This window comes from Carassius gibelio, chromosome A22, assembly GCF_023724105.1.
Source record: "Carassius gibelio isolate Cgi1373 ecotype wild population from Czech Republic chromosome A22, carGib1.2-hapl.c, whole genome shotgun sequence".
NCBI classification, from domain to species: domain Eukaryota; kingdom Metazoa; phylum Chordata; class Actinopteri; order Cypriniformes; family Cyprinidae; genus Carassius; species Carassius gibelio.
The window spans coordinates 20,816,190-20,838,135 of record NC_068392.1 but is presented as its reverse complement, the minus strand read 5'-3'; the positions used below and the strand labels follow the sequence as shown (position 1 = coordinate 20,838,135).

At 39.4% G+C, this 21,946-nt stretch overlaps 1 protein-coding gene across 4 annotated transcripts in view; it reads right to left on the bottom strand.

The window, feature by feature from the left end:
- The window catches only part of LOC127943305 (phosphofurin acidic cluster sorting protein 2-like), a 61,700-nt gene extending 45,462 nt beyond the window's left edge, over nucleotides 1-16,238 (bottom strand). The window contains exon 1 of one of the 4 annotated variants that reach the window (XM_052539664.1): nucleotides 15,828-16,238. In XM_052539664.1, the coding sequence (XP_052395624.1) occupies nucleotides 15,828-16,042 (215 nt within the window). In that variant the 5' untranslated portion in view covers nucleotides 16,043-16,238. The remainder of the gene's footprint in view (nucleotides 1-15,827) is intronic. The other 3 variants (XM_052539662.1, XM_052539663.1, XM_052539665.1) reach the window with 3 other exon arrangements.
- Between the last annotated feature and the right edge of the window lie 5,708 nt (nucleotides 16,239-21,946).

Sequence of the window (21,946 nt, the reverse complement as noted above, 5' to 3'; positions counted from 1 at the left end):
AGGAAGTGGCTGCTCGGAGCTCCTTCCTGAAGAGGAAACACTTCTTATGGAAAACTGAGTGCCTCTGGACACACACACACAAACACACACACACACACACACACAACACTTCACAACATGAGTCAATAATGAACACTAGTTAAAAATACTCCACAAAGTGTTATTAAAAGTGGTCATACTGCCGAAATTAAAAAAGCATTGCCATCTGTCATCCCTATGACTATATTTGAACAGGAATTACCTATTCAGTGTAGGACTATGAAGAATCGCTATGATATAGTGTATTTTTAGAGGTGTTTACTGAGGCAAGAATCACCACTGCTCCTCATACTTCAGACTTAATCAGCCTCAATTATAAAATATTTTATTCTGGTTTGGTTCACAGTCTGTGTAAGTGAACTGTAACTTTACTGAAATTATCAAAGTTCAAGACTCTCGTGCTGGCTGCACTGCTAATTGGTCGCCTCAGCTCTCAGCCATGCCCCAGGGGCTCATGGGTAATTTTCCACTTGCGGAGGAGTAGATTTAGAGAGAAACCTGTGCTATATCTTCCTGGGCGACTCAGATAAAGGGAAGAAAAGAGAGAAGCAGATGAAAGGATGGAAGGTGGGAGAGATGAAAGTCCTGAAGGAAATGTCTTCCCTCATGAGACAATCCTGCTTCAGCTGGAAACTGTGTTTGGACCTTGCTAGCCCCTTCTGAAAAAGAAGTGTTCTCCATTGTATTGAATTGTATCAAATCTTATAAGAATCTTATGATAAGAACATTTTAAAAAACGTACTGTCTGTAAGGAGAGACACATTCATCAATATTTTTTTTTTAACACATTGTAATCTTTAATAATCCTTTCGTGCTTTAAAAAAGTGCACTTATTTTGTACATGTAAACATGTAAAGTATTAATCTAAATTGAGTTATTCAAAATTAGGGATGCACGATCTATCGGCCACCCTATCGATATCAGCTGATAAATGTTAACTTTTCTGTTATCGTTACTGAACCAATAAGAGAATTTGGCCGATATCTTAGAGCCGATAAATAATGCATTATTTCCTGCAGAGACACTTCAGATGCTCACTGTTCACCATGATGGTTTTTAATTGCTTAAATTTCATTGGAAACACTTCAAAAATGAAAAAAAGGGTGAACTGCAACATGTGCAGGGCAAGTCTGTAATATTATGATGAGATTATTAGCTACTGCTCATTATCAGAGATTATCATATATATATCTATAACATTATAATGAGAACAAAATAAAACTTTATGAAAACTATGAATTTATAAATTCTGGTTTGTTTGCCCTTTTCAGTGCGTTTTTACAGTAACAGAGTGTGTCCATGACACATCTGACTATTCGGGGTTGTAGCGTGGGTGCATTGCAATATTGAAAAGAGGCCACTTCTGTTTTAAACCGTGCAGGCGAGCCAGTGTATATCATACAAGCAACTTAACTGATTAGTTCCCAGGTGTTGTTTCCTTAGTCCCTCATTAGCCTGCCTTTAAAACCCATGTCCTTTCAGTCTGTATGCCGGGTCTACAAGTCAGTATGTGTGTCTTCCCTCAGACTCTCTCGATTATTTTCGACTCCGTGTTCCTTCTGGCACAGCATTGTGACAGAAGACCCGGCCGACAAAGTTAAAATTGCGTGTCTCCCCTCCATTTGTTTTCCTCAGTCATTCTTTTTCCCATAGTGTTGTGTCCAAGGATCTCCTCTTTCGCCCCAAATTCCTCCTCCTCCTGCTGGAGCAGGAAGGACGTTCTCTCGAGGACCATACGAGACAGTTCCTACTGCTAGCTAACATCATCAGCTACCCACACTATGTGCTCTGCGTGTTCTATAACGCCAGCATGAACTCCGAGTGCAGAGCATTGTTGTCCGAAGATGTTCCTCAGGAGGAATTTGCCACATTTGTGGAGTGGACTTTGGCAAGAAACGGGTCACACTGTCTGCCTGCAATAGCACGCAGTGACTGACGAGCCATCGCCGCTTAGAGCAACAGAGCTAAGGATTGTCACGGAGCCAGTCGCAGTGATGTCAGACCAGGTGTGTGAGCCGGCAACACCGCCTGCCACAAGGGAGAAGGACATGGAAAGGGTGAGCACGGAGAGGAGCTCTGACCCCTGAATCGCGGCAGAGGGTAAAAAGACTATGGAGTGCCAAAAGTGCCAAGAATGAGGAGTATTTTATAGACTGGGAATCTGAACAGGAGGTTGAACTACCCACCTACTCTGCCCGACATCTCCGCTGGTCCTGTCCAGCCCTCCTTCGTCCTTGGTTTCTTTGTTCAGCCCTGAGGGGGCTTCCAATTCTCCAGTGCCTGTTCCCGAGTTAAGCCCATGATGGTCTCCTGTTCCCGAGTTAAGCCCATGATGGTCTCCTGTTCCCGAGTTAAGAGTTAAGCCCACGATGGTCTCCTGTTCCTGAGTTAAGCCCACGATGGTCTCCTGTTCCTGAGTTAAGCCCAGGATGGTCTCCTGTTCCTGAGTTAAGCCCACGATGGTGTCCTGTTCCTGAGTTAAGCCCACGATGGTCTCCTGTTCCTGAGTTAAGCCCAGGATGGTCTCCTGTTCCTGAGTTAAGCCCACGATGGTCTCCTGTTCCTGAGTTAAGCCCACGATGGTCTCCTGTTCCTGAGTTAAGCCCACGATGGTCTCCTGTTCCTGAGTTAAGCCCACGATGGTCTCCTGTTCCTGAGTTAAGCCCACGATGGTCTCCTGTTCCTGAGTTAAGCCCACGATGGTCTCCTGTTCCTGAGTTAAGCCCACGATGGTCTCCTGTTCCTGAGTTAAGCCCACGATGGTCTCCTGTTCCTGAGTTAAGCCCAGGATGGTCTCCTGTTCCTGAGTTAAGCCCACGATGGTGTCCTGTTCCTGAGTTAAGCCCACGATGGTCTCCTGTTCCTGAGTTAAGCCCACGATGGTCTCCTGTTCCTGAGTTAAGCCCACGATGGTCTCCTGTTCCTGAGTTAAGCCCACGATGGTGTCCTGTTCCTGAGTTAAGCCCACGATGGTGTCCTGTTCCTGAGTTAAGCCCACGATGGTCTCCTGTTCCTGAGTTAAGCCCACGATGGTGTCCTGTTCCTGAGTTAAGCCCACGATGGTCTCCTGTTCCTGAGTTGAGCCCACGATGGTGTCCTGTTCCTGAGTTAAGCCCACGATGGTCTCCTGTTCCTGAGTTGAGCCCACGATGGTCTCCTGTTCCTGAGTTGAGCCCACGATGGTGTCCTGTTCCTGAGTTGAGCCCACGATGGTGTCCTGTTCCTGAGTTGAGCCCACGATGGTGTCCTGTTCCTGAGTTGAGCCCACGATGGTCTCCTGTTCCTGAGTTGAGCCCACGATGGTCTCCTGTTCCTGAGTTGAGCCCACGATGGTCTCCTGTTCCTGAGTTAAGCCCACGATGGTCTCCTGTTCCTGAGTTAAGCCCACGATGGTCTCCTGTTCCTGAGTTAAGCCCAGGATGGTCTCCTGTTCCTGAGTTAAGCCCACGATGGTGTCCTGTTCCTGAGTTAAGCCCACGATGGTCTCCTGTTCCTGAGTTAAGCCCACGATGGTCTCCTGTTCCTGAGTTAAGCCCACGATGGTCTCCTGTTCCTGAGTTAAGCCCACGATGGTCTCCTGTTCCTGAGTTAAGCCCACGATGGTCTCCTGTTCCTGAGTTAAGCCCACGATGGTCTCCTGTTCCTGAGTTAAGCCCACGATGGTGTCCTGTTCCTGAGTTAAGCCCACGATGGTGTCCTGTTCCTGAGTTAAGCCCACGATGGTGTCCTGTTCCTGAGTTAAGCCCACGATGGTCTCCTGTTCCTGAGTTAAGCCCACGATGGTCTCCTGTTCCTGAGTTAAGCCCACGATGGTCTCCTGTTCCTGAGTTAAGCCCACGATGGTCTCCTGTTCCTGAGTTAAGCCCACGATGGTCTCCTGTTCCTGAGTTAAGCCCAGGATGGTCTCCTGTTCCTGAGTTAAGCCCACGATGGTCTCCTGTTCCTGAGTTAAGCCCACGATGGTCTCCTGTTCCTGAGTTAAGCCCACGATGGTCTCCTGTTCCTGAGTTAAGCCCAGGATCCACCTCGGCCCCTTGACCTGTCAGCTCCCTGGTGTCGGCGGCCATTCCTCCTCCACGGCTCCTCCCACCGTCGGCTCCACCGTGAGCCATCTTTATGGCTGTGGCCTGGGTCCAGCTGGACTCCTCCTGCTCCCGTTTCCTCTTGGCTCCTCCCTCCGTGGCCCCCTCTCGGGGGTCCGTCCTCCACCAGAACCTCCTCCCAAGTTCCTACAGTTGTTTATACGGTGCGACGTCGCACCTTCCGGGAGTGGGGAGTAATGTCACACCCCTGGACTCATAATGTTGAGTTTTCCCTGCATGTGTTACATTCCCCATGTTCTGTCTGACCCATTTTTTGTCCTTTCTTAATTGATAAGTTCCCAGGTGTGACTGATTAGTTCCCAGGTGTATCTCCTTAGTCCCTTGTTTTGCCTGTCTTTAAAACCCATGTCCTTTCAGTCTGTGTTTGTTGGGTCTACAAGTCAGTACGTGTGTCTTCCTCATGAGTTCCAATAATAAAGACTCTCTTGATTATTCTTGACTCCGTGTTACTTCCGGCAAAGTATAGAAAGACTGTCTTTCTAGAAGAAAACTGTCTGGATTTTAATCATTGAGAAGACAAAATGAAAATCTTTGAACAAAGAAATGTGTTGTTAAAAACAAAGTCATTTGGTCAAAAAATATGCAGAAAAAAAAGAAAAAACATTGAAATTTTTAGCACATTTTGGTTACTAGGTTTAAACCTTTCTTGTGAATGTTTACATTTTTTATAACACTTTAGATTAGGTAACATTCACTATTTTCATTTTAAAAAATGCTTATTTGCTGCCTATTGATTGTTAATAAGGTGTTTGTTTTGGTAATTATCTTTAGGCATTGGTTCGGGTTAACGTACCCAGAAGATGGTCATCCAGAATAAGCCTTTAAAATGTGCTTTAAGTACTAATAAAAAGACATTATAATTAACTAGCAACTAGTTAATGCTGAATAGTGTTCCCTAATCTAAAAGTTATAAAATTTTCAAAACCATATAAAACTCACAAGCATTCACATGTACAATTCTGTTAAAATGTTTGGGGTCAGTAAGATTTGTTAAAGGGGTCATATGATGTGATTTAAATTTTTCCTTTCTCTTTGGAGTGTTACAAAATCTTGGTGAATAAAGAAGATTTGTAAAGTTGCGGAGACTAAAGTCTCAAATCCAAAGAGATATTCTTTATAAAAGTTAAGACTCATCCACGTCCTCCTAAAACAGCTCGTTCTAACACGCCAACACATATCTAAGTCAGTATGCGGGAAGATTTGCATAATGCCCTAATCTTTCTATTTAACTGGATCTTCTTAGTGAACCAGTCGAACCAGTTCACCATATCAAACACAATAGTTTGAAACAGTTTGCGTCTCCAGTACACACTAATCCAAAAGTTACTTAACTTATACCATTTATAAACATGCCTTTCACTCCTCTGACGCGAAATAAACCAATCTCCTGAGTTATTCAGTTACTCCTAACAGTACATTGACTGAACTGCTAAAAGAGATCCGATGATGGGATGTGCACAAGCAGAGCAGCTGGACTGAGCCTCGTCCTGCCGGGAGATGGCATAAGTTCAGGCATTCGGCCAATCACAACGCACTGGATAGCTGGCCAATCAGATCACATCTCGCTTTTTCAGAACGATTTGTAAAAATCGATGCGTTTCAGAAAGGCGGGGCGTAGAGGAGAAACAATAATGTACAGTATGTGGAAAACAATGTGTTTTTTAAAACTTAAACCGAATAAACACATTGCATTACCCCAAATATATGATGATATGATGAATAATATGATGATTTGCTGCTCAAGAAACATTTCTGATTATTAACAATGTTGAAAACAGTTGTGCTGTACAATATTTTTGTGGAAACCATCAAAACATTTTTTTTTTATTCTTTGATGAATAGAAAGTTAACATTTCTTTAATGACAAAATTAATAAATAGCAATGTAAAAGTCCAGCCTTTTTAACAATTGAGTGTATCCTTGCTGACTAAAAATATTAATTTCTTAGAAAAAATTAAAAATAAATCTACCAAGCCTAAACTTTCGAACAGTAATGTATATACACACTGTGCCTTCATGCATTCAGACACATGCATTCAGAACAACATGATGAAGAGAACAAATGCAGTTCACTTTCACCATATCTGCCACATCTCTGCAGCTTAATGCATGCAAGCATGAAAACACCAGACCCTACAAACACAAGCACACTCGCTGCCCCCAGAGATACACTCTCTCTTTTTGATTCACTCATTAAGTAATCATAGGAAAGCAGATGGTTTTAACACTTTTGGCCTGTTTTGCACTATTTATCTAAACTTTGATGTTCACACATTTGTCTGCTACAATTTAAAGTGCTTCCAGCATCCCAGTCTCACATAATTACTTCGATCACCCAAGCAACAACATAGCAATGGACTAACAACAACCACTCAAAACACCCTGGAAACCACTTAGGAACAGCCTTGATGAGCTGCTGTCACCTAGGGCACGTCCTGGCCAGGATTTCTATATTGCCTAAAATATCCAGGTTTTGGCTTTGTTTGTGCTGCACAGACAAATCGGTGTATGACATCAAAGTACCTTGAGAGCTAGAGAGCAGACGCTCCTTATGCTTTTGAAACACTCTTGCGGTACTTTGATGTTAAACACTGATCGGTCTGCGCAGAGCCACTTCAAATCGAACACACCTAATATGTAACCATATTTGCACAGCTTTGATTGTTCTCTTTAGTTACCATCTTCTCAAGCGCAATGATTAATTGATTATTTACAATGCCTGCATGTTATTCATCAAACTACTTTTCTATCACTACCTTTAGCAAGTATGAAAACAGGAAAACAAAGCCAAAACCTGAGTGGTTTAGGCAATATAGAAATCCTGATGTGCCCGGGGAAAAGAGGACGCATGGTCACCCTACTGTCACCCATAATACATTAGAAACTACCTAGCAACCCCACAGAGCACCCTAGCAACTGCATGGTAATGCACTAAAACACCTTAGCGACCACATAGCAACATCCTAGCAACCAATCACCTACACACAGAAAATGTAATAAAGCTAGTCATGTTTGGTGATCTAAAGTTTCAATGCAATAATATGAGAAAAAGTTGCAATGCATCAATGTTGTTTTGGGACTACTGATGGGAGCTGCAAGGAATCACAAGAACTGAACCATTAAAATATACAGTGACAATCTTTGAGGTATTTGAGGAATGGCATATTGGTGTTTGTATGATTTACAAAGTATAACCACATATTTAATCAAGTGATTCATTGTTAATAAACTTGCTGTTTTTCTTTTTTTTTTTTTTTTTTTACGTTAAATTAGATTGTAATTAATACAAACCCAAGTCGCGACTTGCGTGAATAAATCACGCTATTCGCGTGTAGTGGGACGCTTGAACATTTTGAGTTTATTCGCTTCATTGGCACGTATATGTCAATTCTTCATCATCAGTTAGGAACCTAGGTGTGCTACTTGATCGCAATCTTTCCTTAGAAAGCCACGTTTCTAGCATTTGTAAAACTGCATTTTTCCATCTCAAAAATATACCTAAATTACGGCCTATGCTCTCAATGTCAAATGCAAAAATATTAATCCATGCATTTATGACCTCAAGGTTTGATTATTGTAATGATTTATTGGATGGTTGTTCTACATGCTTAGTTAATAAACTACAGCTAGTCCAAAATGCATCCCATCTCTTTAACCTGGCTTACACATAACATACTAATATGCTTTTAATATCCAAATACGTTGGCCGTGGCCACCAGATCCAGTCTGTATCCAGATCAGAGGGTCACTGCAGTCACCCGGATCCAGTACGTATCCAGACCAGATGGTGGATCAGCACCTAGAAAGGACCTCTACATCCCTGAAAGACAGCGGAGACCAGGACAACTAGAGCCCCAGATACAGATCCCCTGTAAAGACCTTGTCTCAGAGGAGCACCAGGACAAGACCACAGGAAACAGATGATTCTTCTGCACAATCTGACTTTGCTGCAGCCTGGAATTGAACTACTGGTTTCGTCTGGTCAGAGGAGAACTGACCCCCAACTGAGCCTGGTTTCTCCCAAGGTTTTTTCTCCATTCTGTCACCGATGGAGTTTTGGTTCCTTGCCGCTGTCGCCTCTGGGCTTGCTTAGTTGGGGTCACTTCATCTACAGCGATATCGTTGACTTGATTACAAATAAATGCACAGACACTATTTAAACTGAACAGAGATGACATCACTGGATTCAATGATGAACTGCCTTTAACTATCATTTTGCATTATTGAGACACTGTTTTCTTAATGTTGTTCAGTGCTTTGACGCAATGTATTTTGTTTAAAGCGCTATATAAATAAAGGTGACTTGACTTGACAAACACTAAACCTCTTCATGGTTACCTACATAATACTGCAATATTATATGCAATAAACATTAATTTTACAACATTAGACCCTAGTTTACACAACTGATGAGAAAAAACTACACTATAAAATCGAATTAGTTGGGCTTACTTAAAAAAAGCATGCAAACCAATTGCCTTGAAAAAACTAAGTAGAGTTAAATAGGAACAGTATGTTGTACTGACAAATGCTTAGTTAGTATAGTTTACTTAGACAAGATTTCTAGTAACTAAAATAGAACTGTAGGGGGTACTTGATCCTTTAGGGTGTACTCACACTAGGCACGGTTGCCATGAACCAGGCCCGAGTACGATTGTCCCCCCTCTCCACTCCCCCTCTGGCCTGCACTCACATATAGGGTTTCAGCATTCGTGCCGGAGCACGCTTACGTCATTATGGTGCGACGGTTTCGGGATAAACAGGAAGAGCGGTGCTCTCTGAACACAATGGAGTGCATCGCTCTGTTTTCTTTGTGGATAATTTTGTGTTGTTTGGTCCACAGTCTGTTGTTAAACAGATGTGTCGCCTTAGTGGCGCGAACATTTTCACGTAATCGTGCTGCTCGTATGAGGGTGTTTGCAAGGTACCAGCTGAAGTGCAGCAAGGACTTTGCAGTTTTTAGTTTTTTATGCGTTTTGCACCTCTGCCGTAGACCAAAGTGACCCTTTCCCTGCCATGTTGGTTTTGGAGCGTCGCAAAACCGTGATGCAAAGCGTCCTTTTCCGTGCCCCGGCACGGTTAGCGCTCACACTGCATGCGAACCGTGCCCGAGTCCAACTGAACCATGCCCTGTCCCACCTCTTCCAAGCGGGCCAGGGCCGGCCAATCGATCCGCGCCCGGGCACGATTCGGAGCACTCAGACTAGTCAAACGAACCGCGCTTTGGTGGTCAAACGCACTCGGGCACGGTTCAAACTGGCAGTGTGAGTACACCCTTAATTTGGTTTACTCATGACTTAGTAGGCTATAGCCTACAGGATAATATGCGTTATGACCGCACGCATAAAGCTTGCCACAAATTCAATTCGATTATGAATGTGTCTAAATTAGCTAGGATTGTTTAGTATTTGTTTAGTAGCCTAATAAACGGGTGTCTTCTGTGTTGCTGCAAAGATGAAGTTGACGATGTGGACTCACTATGAACGCCAGAGGGAAATCCACATTTCATATGGATTACATAATCAGAGAGTAGCCTATTTATTTTGGTTTGAATATTTTCGTTTAAAAGTAGACATTTCAAGCTTTCTGTAACATATAGCCTATATTTCTCAAATCTGTGAGGCACAAGCTGAGTTTTGGTGCCCTCCTGTTCACATGCAATGCAAGTGATCATGTCTGCGCCTTATTATATTGTGTGCCATATATTTGCTTCTTATTTATTATGGGCAATTCATTAATAAAATATTGATCATAATTAAGATACAATTTATACAAAACGAAAATCTTAAACAAAACTTAAAAAACCATGTTTTACCAAAATCAGCACCGTTGCTCCCCAGTCTTCACCTTTTCTCTTGCCGCCTCCATCTCTACCTGCAGACTGAGCTTGTGCGTCATCTCACAACAGTTATTCAGCCAATAAAGTGTAGGCCTATGTATTTACAAATTGTGTCTAGTACTATATAAATTACAAAGGATTAATTGGCATCTTTATTCAAATAACCCGACCGACCGCGACCCGAATATTATTAAAAATATTTATGGATGACCCGTAACCGCAGGCACTCGCTCATTTTGGATCAGCCCGCGCATCACTGATATCTACTCACTGACTCCCAGAGTGCATTGCAGCAGAATAAATTCTGCAGTTGCTTTGTTTTACAGATGTTGTTTTTATTTCCTGTTTTGTATCAGTAGTAGCACAACAAAAAGAGCAAATAAAATGGTTCCTGTTACAATTAATACAAATGGTCACACTTTATTTTTAAGGTCCAATTCTCACGATTAACTAACCATTAACTATGACTTTTGCCTTAATTAACTTCTAATTTGCTGCTTATTAATAGTTTATAAGGTAGTTGTTAAGTTTAGGGTATTGGGTAGGATTATGGATGTCGTGCATTATATGTACTTTATAAGCACCAATATACAGCCAATATGTTAATAATAGGCATGCTAATAAGCAACTAGTTATTAGTGAGAATTGGACCCTACACTAAAGTGTTACCATACAAATAAATGAATTTTAATTGGTACCATTGTTGTGTTTCCCGTGCTGAATGTTTAAGTCTGTGTGTGACTTCAGCATATTGCCACAAATTATTTAAGGATTAGATTAACCCAATTATGAACCTGTGAAGATAAAAAAAAAAAAAAAGATTGCTTTACTTAGAAGTTAGGTCACCTTCTATAAACAACCTATTTATTGCTTTTCTAATTACATTTATTTACCTAATATAGTATGAAAACTTACTGTTAACCAGTTAACAGGTTTTAACATTTTTACAGTCTTTTTATTTTTTCTGTTAAAATCACAATAATTTTTTTTACAGTTTTTGTGATGAGGTTTTTTTATGGTTAACCAATAACAGACTGGTCCTGATGCATTTTTCAGTCTTCTATGTATGTTTACACTGTAGTGAATGTATATAATATATAATGAATCTATCATAGGTGTGTAATTATGGTGTAATATGGCTTGGCACACACTATGATTTTATGCAGGACACTGCTAATTATATCAAACATCCTGTTCATTTCTTGAAACAAGTGCCACTCCAGTTCTCAATTACAGAGCTGAACACTGCAAAATTCATCCAACACATGCACCAACATATTAGCATTATACAGTGATAGCTGCTCTACGGCAGTCTGAGCTCGGCGAGGGGAAGAGAAGCACAAAACGATACAGCAGGGTCCTGAGGCGATCCGAAATGATTTAAAATGTCTCACGTTGAGCACTCAAATACTGAAGATGATGTGCCCTTAAAAAGAGAATGGTGAAAATGTCATCAAATCATCCAGTAGTGGGAAACTATATTGTTAATCAATCACAAATCAGATGCTTTTAATCAATGGTTAATCAATCACAAATAGCTTAGAAACCAAAGCTATGAATGTTGTTCAGTTGCTTTGACACAATCGGTTTTGTTTAAAGCGCTAGATAAATAAAGGTGATTTGACTTGACTTATATTTGAAGTACATCTGAAGTCATTTATGCATGTTCAGTGCAGATGGGAATTATAAAGAATTGTGCTATTCAGGTTCCTTAATGACAATAATATTCATAATGATAATAATTAATAGAGTAATCATTAGAAAACAATAATTGTTTGTAGCAGCCAGTGTTCGGGAAAGTTACTTTCAAAAGTAATGCATTTCAATATTGCATTACACACTAAAATAAGAGACTAATTGCATTACTTAGTTACTTTTTATGGAACAAAAATGTGTTATATAAATTTTTCGTTACATTTTCAACCTGGGAAGGGCTTGCTTTGTTTTTAATATAAAAATGTTATACTTTACTACCAAACGCGAAATGAATAAGCCTCAGGCTGAAGGAAGTTTAAATTCACATCTGTACAGTAGACGGCACAGCTCAAACCTTTCTGAACTGCATGAATAATAGGATGCAGGAAAAGAAAGCTCAACACTGTTCAGAAATAAAAAATAAAACACAAATGTTATGTTTAACTAAAGTTGTTTTTGCTTATTAGTATGGTTGAATTGGCTCATCGAAGAGCAGCAGCAAAGACACTGGTTAATAAAATGGGATTAAATCCTTAAAATATATTTGTGTTATTTAGCATATTTTATTATTGTAGTTTTGCATCATATTCTGAGTTTGCATTTCACTGTTTTCATTAATTTTGAGGAACAGGAATCTGTTTTTGTGTGATATGAGTGAATGCATGTCCACATTTAATTTAGATCTACAGTAACATCATGTTCAGACAGTGCTTTCAACTCTGGACTCACTCCTGATTTCTCTCAACATGAGGACAGGAGAGCTGTCGGTCAATACATGAGAAAACAAAGTAACTGGCATTACTTATTTGAAAAGGTAACACTGATATTTTCTTGTCAATTTTAAAGTAATGCATTACCCCCAACACTGGTAGCAGCCCTAGAAGATTCACCCCAAAATAAAAAACCTGTCTTCATTTACCCTTATATTCCAAACCTCTATGACTTCATTTCTTCTGCAGAACATATTACAATATTTATATAACACTGAGACATTTCCGCTGACATTTACTGATGCCCCAAAGTCCTTTTAGTGTGTATCAGTGGTTTAAAACAGAAAATGAGTCGTGTGCAGCTCATTTCCTGAGGGACCCTTGAGCAACAGAAACAAATGGTTTTTAAGATGTACAATGAAGCACGTATTTCCACCCCATTGATCTCTGGGAAAGGACAACATCATGTACCTTGCCGACATCAGCTGGCGTTTCATCAGAAATAATGACCCTACACGTAGTCCCACACCAATTAAGGTCCAGTGAACAAGCATGAATAATTGAAATGCTATTGACTGCATAAACTGATTGGGGCCGCATGTTTAATTATGGCAGGCCGATCTATGCCTGGATGGGTTTACACTCATTTGTCTTTTTCAGGGACAAGAGGAAGGAGGGGAGGAATCTATGAATCACTTCCAGTGGCCCTTGTCATTCGTTTAACTATATAGCAGCTGAGTCTCCTACAAGATCCTGGGACTGGCTACTGCTGATTACCTCACGACACGCTTAACGTCATGATACAAGACACCATTAGAAACACTGCACTGGTCTTATGGTGTGATTTCAAGTTTTCCTTTTTCTCTGGAGTGTTTCAAGCTGTTTGTGAATAGATAAGATCCTTAAGTTGCAAAGGCTAAAGTCTCAAACCCAAAGAGATATTATATCTAAAAGTTATTATATTTAAAAGTTATGTTTTCATATTTAAAGAATTTCCCACTGACGATTCAAACGCGAGTTTTTTTCAGTGTAGAGTAAGTCATTATAATCAGTATGTCCCCACTGGATGCAACAAATGCCTCATTTGTAATCTGTTTTATCGCTTTTGTCACGTCACGCCGGGACACCGCATCACAGTATGTTAAGGGGCGTAACATTTCCATCACAAACTTGAGGTATTCGGCCAATCACAACGCACTGGAGAGCTGGCCAATCAGAGCACACCTCACTTTTCAGAATGATGAGCTTTGTAAAAATATATGTGTTTCAGAAGGCGGGCCATAGAGGAGAAACAATAATGTACAGTAAGTGGAAAACAATGTGTTTGTTGTACCTTAAAGCACACAAACACATTGTATTACACCAAATATACAAAATGTTCTTTTTTTAATGTCTTATGACCCCATTAAAATAAAGTGTTAATATATTGCTTATCAATATCTCTAAAAAGATGTGATGTCTATTTATTGTCTTTGTATTTTTGTATCTTTTTACAATATCACTTTCAATTAAGTTGGCAAGATCACAACTTGGGTAAAATACATTTTTCTGGGGGGGTCATGATGCTGTATATTCAATAAGAGTGCAGGAAACACTGCTACAACATTTAAGTACAATTAAGCACTAATTGAACTGAAAGTCATGAAAATGTTTTACATGTATTTAAAAAAATATAAAACAGCACATGTTCTTGATTCCCAACCCTACTCAGTAGAGGGACTCAGCCATGCTGGATGAAGCAGAACAAATGAAGCAAACAGCTTTGGCATTTCAGTGAAATACACATTTGCCCTTTCTTTGAGAGGACTTGAGGGCGGCCAGCAGCGTCAGATCTCGAGCTGTGAACCGCTGAAGTCCTGATACTTGAAGGACGCCTGTATGCAGGAAGCAATCCTGTTCTTATTTCCAAAGCCATCGGGACACATCTGGGCCAGGCTGATTCATCTAGTCCCACCAGTTCTCACAGCTCTCCGTGAAGCTTTATGTGCCACCAGGTTTGCTTTTAGTAAGGCAATTACTCGCTATCCTAAGCCCATCATCCAAAATAACAGAAGAAAAAACAAAAGGAAGGTAGCACACATCCCCACTTGCTACATATTTAGATAAAAAAAAAAAAGTTGTGATAGATTGTGAATACAGTAACAGCCAAAAGACCTTTTTAGACAAAGTGCTCATTTACTACATAAATATTACATACACAAAACATTATTAAGAAAATTCATAATGTCATAATGTTTTCATATGTTTTAAGTCAACAACTGTAAAAAAAAAAAAAAGGTTGTAATTTATGTTACATTGATTGTAATGTGTGAAGTTGTGTGAAAAAAACAACAACTCAATCTCAGGACAAAACTGAACTATTTTATGAGCTGGAAATCTTGTATGAAATTGTACAATGTAGCTAATTCATAATAATTAATGTATTCAACTCTCAGTGGAGTGCATGCAGATTGTACGGAATGCAATCATACAAATGTGCAACTAATTCGCCAAAATGAAAATGTCTATATGTTTAACAACAGCTATAATTATGTAATGCAGCATTTATAAAGTAATAACAAATAATAATTCAAAACTGAATAAAAAAAACTGCTATCTAACTTCGTTCCATATCCTGAATATGCATCTTTTTACAAAAAATGACCCTCGTGTTTATTACAACAAGCGCACATTAGCACTGATTTGACTGTGATGAATACAAAAGCCTTTTGAGAGCTCCGATTGCTCCAGATTAAAAATCCTCAATGCAATTGACAGGCTTTTTAAAAACATACTCCATCCTCGTTTTGAAACCAAGACGAAACGAATTTTCAGTAAATGTCTGCAAAGTCGCACTTAAATGATATTAATGCAAAATAATGAGACAAAATGTCATGTTGACGGCATGTCTCAGAAAAATACAGATACTGAAATGAAGCACTAAATATTTGTATGCCCCGCGTTTGCAAGGCTTTAACTTTAGTGGGTGTGTTTATATGACACCCGAAACAAGTAAACTAACTGCGATTTTGTTTATAAACCAAACTAAACTCATAAAGAAATGTGCCATTTATCAATACTCTGATACACGGCGTTATGTTTCCAAATATTACGGTTTTCAACATAACAACACTGCATGATGATTTGTTGTGACCCGCTTTACCAAACATGAACATTAATCCGGTCAACTATTGATGTTTTCTGTGTAACGTCAGACACTTGCAAACACAGATGTCCATAACGGTCCTTTCAAATGAACATGGACATACGTAGGTTCCCAGAACTCACCATCACAGCTCTGAATGCATGACTTTTGTTTTGACCTCTTTAAAGCATAACATGCGCAAATTAAAGCCCATGATGTTGCATGCACAGAAAAACATGCAATCCAACTAATGCACATTGTTTGATCAATTCTGAAGCATTATTTACACATGAACAATAGTATTATGTTTGATGTACCTCGGAACACAGCTCGGAGAGGAGCGGTCAATCTCCCACGTTGCAAACAAATTCATTGGCACAGGCATGATGGGACCCAAACCCGCCGCTCCCGAGCCCCCAGCTCCGGCCATGGCTGGTCCTCCGGGCGCAGCGGCAGCGGGAGCGGGTGCACCGACGCCCGGGTTCATGAAGGCGGCCCGGGCCCCTCCTCTCTCCACAGCCGCGGCCATCATCGAACGGACGCTCAAGCTGGACTGGGATGGTTGAGGACCTCGCTTCTCATGCACCAGGTCCGGACAGCTTTCTGCTCCTGCTCATCTCTCACATACACAGATTTGCGCTGGTCAGAGGCGGAGCTTCAAAAGAATCTGGAGCAGATGCGGTCTGATATCGTTCGATAGGCGGCGCTGAATCACGGGTTCCAGTTCCAGTTCAGTAGGCCACTCGCTAACGAGTCGTTCTATTGAGTGATTCAGTCGAACCGATTCGCGAACTGTTCGAAATGAACTGCATTGTTTATAAGAGAGACAATCTGTGTGTCAGTAAACCTGTAAGGTCACTCAAATCTTTGAACTTATTACCATAAACAACGTAAGATTTGACGATATAATAAAAAAATAAAAAAACATTTATAGGGAAAAACTCAATAAGATCGATTGAATCAATAATAATAATAATAATAAACAATTTCTAAAAGCTATATGATCTGAAATGCATGTAAATTAAACACTGTCATATTTAAATTTGAATAATTTATACTTGTGGCACAAATGATTCATGAAGAACTTGTGTGAAGCAGTTTAAAGAATCAGTCTCTCTAAACCAGGGGCGATTCTAGGATTTTTTCAACTGGGGGGCACAAGAGGGGCCACGATTAATACAGAGGGGCCAATCTTGTGTTGTTTGAACTGTATATCCAAATCATTTCAAGAGTTCAGTAACCTTTAAAATCAGTAATAAACAGTGATACCCTATTATATTTTAATAGCAGTTATTCACTGCTCTTAAAAAAAAAAAATCAAATACAAATTGTATTAACTTTTCACTTTACAAAAGTGAAAGAAAAACTGTAATAAATAAAAGAATCCAATGTATGAATAGTGTACAACTCACAAATAATAATAATCAGAATAACATTAATAATTCATAGAAATAAATACACAATTAATTAATTAATATAACTACTATAAATTTAATATAATTTCATAATATGTTTTTGTTTATTATCCACGTCCCATTCAATTTGTATAGCAGCAGTTGCAGTAAATTTGCATTGACGAATAAACAAAATCTACTTATGTCAAGGCTAATTAATCTTGAGCATATTGATTTAAAAATATCATATATCCATACTTTGTTAGAAAGCTACTTGTTCAAAAAGGTAGCTTTAGTTTAACATGTAAAATATGTGGATCCTATAAAACAGCAATCGCGGAGCACCATGGTGATTTAGAACGCCAACTGAATTTATTAGGAATCTACAGACGCAAATAGACTAAAGGTGTAGAAAAATAAAGACCTATATGTGTATTTTGGACTTTTTTTTCACCACAAGTCTGAAAGAAGATATGTTACTGAAGACAAACAGGCCCAAATCTCAAAATTGACCAGTAAAAAAAACGATGTTTTTGCATGTGTCCAGAGGTGGGTAGAGTACCCAAAAACTTTACTCAAGTAAAAGTAAAAGTAATTCTAGAAATATTTACTCAAGTAAAAGTAAAAGTACTAGTCTTGAATAGTTACTTGAGTAAGAGTAAAAGAGTATCGGATAAAAAATCTACTCAAGTAGTTAGTTACTTTGGGTCATATATACGGAGCCTATTTTTATTTAGATATATAGATAAATGTATGTAATGTGTGTGTGCGTGTGTAAATGTATATATTTCATCAGCCTTTACTGCAATTTATTATAAAACCCTGTCTGTTTACTTAAGTAACAGATATAGGTTTCATGCCATAACATATTTTTAATACGACTGACTTTATATTAAATGTGAATTTAACATTGAAAGTTAATGTGATATAAATATTGCTACTAATCTTTCATTGTTCAGAAAGAGAGCAAATAACATTAACATTATTAAAGATCATTTTCACTGACAGTCTAGAGTTCAATCACTCTCAGAAACTCCCATTAAAATCACTGAAACTGTTAACACTGTGAAATCAATATCTTAATTATAGATTCGTACACACATCTGCACTTTGTTGTTTCTGACGAGAGAATTCGCCAGAAAGAGGTATTCAGTCAGTGAGCGAGTGAAGGAAGCACCGGCATTTCAGCGATGACTCATCGGAACACCTCTGATTGGCCAATGCATTCAAACGAACCGTGTGTGATTGGTTATAATGCGCAACGCTGTAAAACGCATCTATCTCTGGCTCAGCGCCAGCAAGCGATCACAGATCTGAATTTAACAGCTGATGATCTCTCTAACTCCTCCTTTGCGTGATCCCTCACTGCTGTGATTGGTCAGATGGAGCAGTAGGGTGATGAGTTTCTCCCTCCACAGAACCTGGCGAAGCCAACGCCCCCCCCCCCCACTCCTCCTTGAAGACGGTGCTGCCTATGTAGTTCGAGACATCCTGGACTCCTGGTGGCGTGGTGGACAACTTGAGTACCTAGTGGACCGGGAAGGATATGGTCCAGAGGAACGCTAATGGGTCCCACGCAACAACATCCTGGATCCGAACCTAATAGACACCTTCCACTCCAGTCATTCCAACAGACCAGCTCCAAGAGGAAGAGGACCTCCACCACGTCATCGGGGTCCTCGGCCCTCAGGAGCCGAGTTAGTCCTTAAATTCAAAGGACTAACTCTATCTCTACTTACCTCTCTCCAGCGATCTCCAGAAGCTCCCAGTCATCGTTGTGCGTGTGTGTGGTACACCCTCCTTCTCCAGCGTCTCTACCCCTCTTCAACGGATCCATTCCTCACTGCCTCCTACTCCATCACTTTACCCAGCACTACCCGCTCCTCTGCTTGTGCCTAAATAAACTGTCTTTGTTATCCTCAGCCTCCTGTGGTATTCCATAACACCAGCCTGGTTCAAAAAATAATTTTTTTATTAAAATAAATATAATTCTTTATTAGGGGCACTTTAAATCTATTTTCTGAGAAAACTAACATGTTTTTTGACCTTGCATGCATGTAAATCTGTTTTAGGAGACTTAATATTAGCAACCTTAAAAATGGCATAATAGGGACATTTTAATATCACAAATTTTATCTGGGCTTTTGTGACATATTTATGACCATCATGAGGCAAAGTGATGAGCAAGTGATGAGGGTTTGGTTAGTTGATGGTTAAAGTAATGCTGAAAGCACCCAAGTAGCACAATCTCAAATATCAAAACTCAAAATTTGTAATTTCCATACCTAACATACGTATTTTACAGGCACTATTACGCATATTGATCATAAACACAGCTAAAAGCTTCCAACCAGTGTCCCTTCTTCACAAAACTTAACATCTAGCAAAGTTTTATCATAGGGAGAATGCCAAATGTTTCGATTTGTAAACATTTCAGTCACATGTAATTTAAGCCTTTTAACAGTTTAAAAGTAGCCAAATTCATGAAATAAATAATTATATGCATTATTAGAATGTTTGCAGGAGTAGGTGGGGCTGGACACAGTCTTTGAAGGGCTCTAAAACACAAAAGGCAAAAGGCAGCTCTGGTTGTAATTAACAAGCTTATTTTGAACTCTTTTATTTTGTGCAGTTTGGTTTAATTTGAAATTTTATTTTCTAAAGATGGTCTTGAAAACTTAACACCAAATTCTTAGAGTTGCTTTTGGTATATATCATTATATTAGTATTAATTATATTAATATTAATTAATATTATAATAATATTAATTATTCATTATGAATAATATACATTGGATGAAAGCTTGGCAATAAATATTTAAAGCAAAGACAGAGGGGCCGTAGCTAGATCTATTTTTAAAACAGTGATCTATTTTATCCATTTTAAATTGGAGATATATTTCAAAGACTCAAATCATTCTTTACCGAGTTTATCAGCAGACTCTAGCCCTCTGCTGGTAGTAAACTCTGTGGCATATTATCTCATGGCGCCCTCTCGAGTCTGTATTAGGACCTAAACTATATGAACACATTGTCATGTGCTATTTTTACAATTAAATTTAATGAATTAGAATTTTCTTTTCATCTTCAGGTTACTATATATTGTATATTTCAACAATATACAAAAGGTTCATGAAGATACAAAAAAAATAAATGAAATTTAAAATGTGGTACGTAAATATGAACACTAATAACTTTTTTTTTTTTTTTTTATCTTGCTTTGAAATAGGCACATTGAAATGCCCATCAATAGAGAACAGATTATTTTGAGTGCATTGTTCAAATTCTTCTGGGCTCGGGTGACACTGATGCTTTGACTCTGAGAACCGGCAACATGTCAGAAGTGCTAGTAAGCGTAAAGAAGTCCTGGTGTGATAAAGACTACCACAGGCAAGGGTGATTCTAGGGTTATCATTTTAATCAGGGCCGTCGCTAGTGGAGTGAAAGGTGGTGACGATTATAGGGGCCCACAGCTGGGGGAGGGGGGGGGGGGGATTCCGTCTGGCTGTGGCCAGCCTAAAAAGGACAGTTGACAGGCCACTGCTGCTTGTGTTCACGAAAGCTTATAATTTTCAAATGTTTTTAAGCCTTGCCACTTGTCAGTTTAAACCTTAAAAATAGTTTGAAGCATTAAAACACAAGACGTGGAAAAACGCAACTGAGAAGCTGTTACTCGCGCGCTGTGCTCAGTGCGCACGCGGAGAGAGATCCGCGTTTAGCAGACAGCGACACTGAACCGAGCTCTCGTTTGCGAAGTTCTCCTCGAAGTTCTCCTCGAAGTTCTCCTCGAAGTTCCTCCTGCACATGAACGAACAAATATAAATCACAGTTTAAACAAACAGAAAATAATTTGAAAGAGCCCAATTCAGTACTCGCGGTGTTCTGGTGTTCAGGGCTCATGCAGAGAGAGGCGTCTCAGCGCTTGAACACCGAATTTGCCTCGTTTTGTTCTTACACCGACAAATAAATACAAAATATGTCAAAATACCCGTCTTGGAAATTATGTTTCAAAAAACAGTTGGTTATGTCTTAAGTGAAAGTAAACAGTTTAGAAAAAAAATGGGATGTGTATTATATTATATTATATTTTTTCCTGAATTGCTAATGCAACCTTTTCACAGCACAGTCTGAACAAAATTAAGCATTGCTTGGTAACTGGTCAACAAAGTATTGAATGGCACACAATGTAAATATGGTCATACTAACAGTTGTCTGAAGTTTTGGTTGGTTGAGTTCTTGTCATGTTTTATTACCATTTTCCAAACTATAGCAAATAAACTGTGATAATGTGAGAAATTTTGATGGTTTCTGAATACATTTTGGTTTGATTGTATAATTTATTTACATTGAAGACTATACAGTGCTATTTTACATTTGATTATTCGGTTTCTGTACCAATACCAGTAGCCGCTGAAAACCTTCCTAGAACATTAAAGATTTCTAGGTGGGAGCATGGGACTGAGTCAATTACAGAGATATAGGGGGCTGGTGACTGGTTGCAGGTGTAGGTGATTAGAATTCAGGTGATTGGGATCTGGTGTGTGCAGGGCCGTAGCTGGGGTAAGCGGGGCCCCAGTGCAGGCTGTACCAGTGGGCCCTGTTTGAAATTGTTTAATTTATATGTTCATCTATTTATTTATTTGTGCTAATTGTTTAAGTTGTTTCATGTTTGTAGGTGTCCAGGTACAGAAAACAAATCATTAAATCTAAAATAGCACTGCATAGTCTTCACTGTAAAAATTAAATTAACAGTCAAACCAAAATGTATTCAGACTCCTTCAACATTTCTTACATTATCACAGTTGATTTTTTCTAGTTTATAAAATGGTAACCAACAGTTTTTTCGAACATACTTTCCAAGACGGATATTTTGACATATTTTGTGTGATGGTGGATTGAAGGAAAGTCAGGAAACAGATGCGAGTTAACAGTTTTAATGAAGTGAGATGAACAAACAACCACAGTATCAACGGAAGGAGAGTCGATGATGTAGATGAGGACTTCTCAGCGGAGATCCCACCCGATAGTAGCCTCAAGTTTACT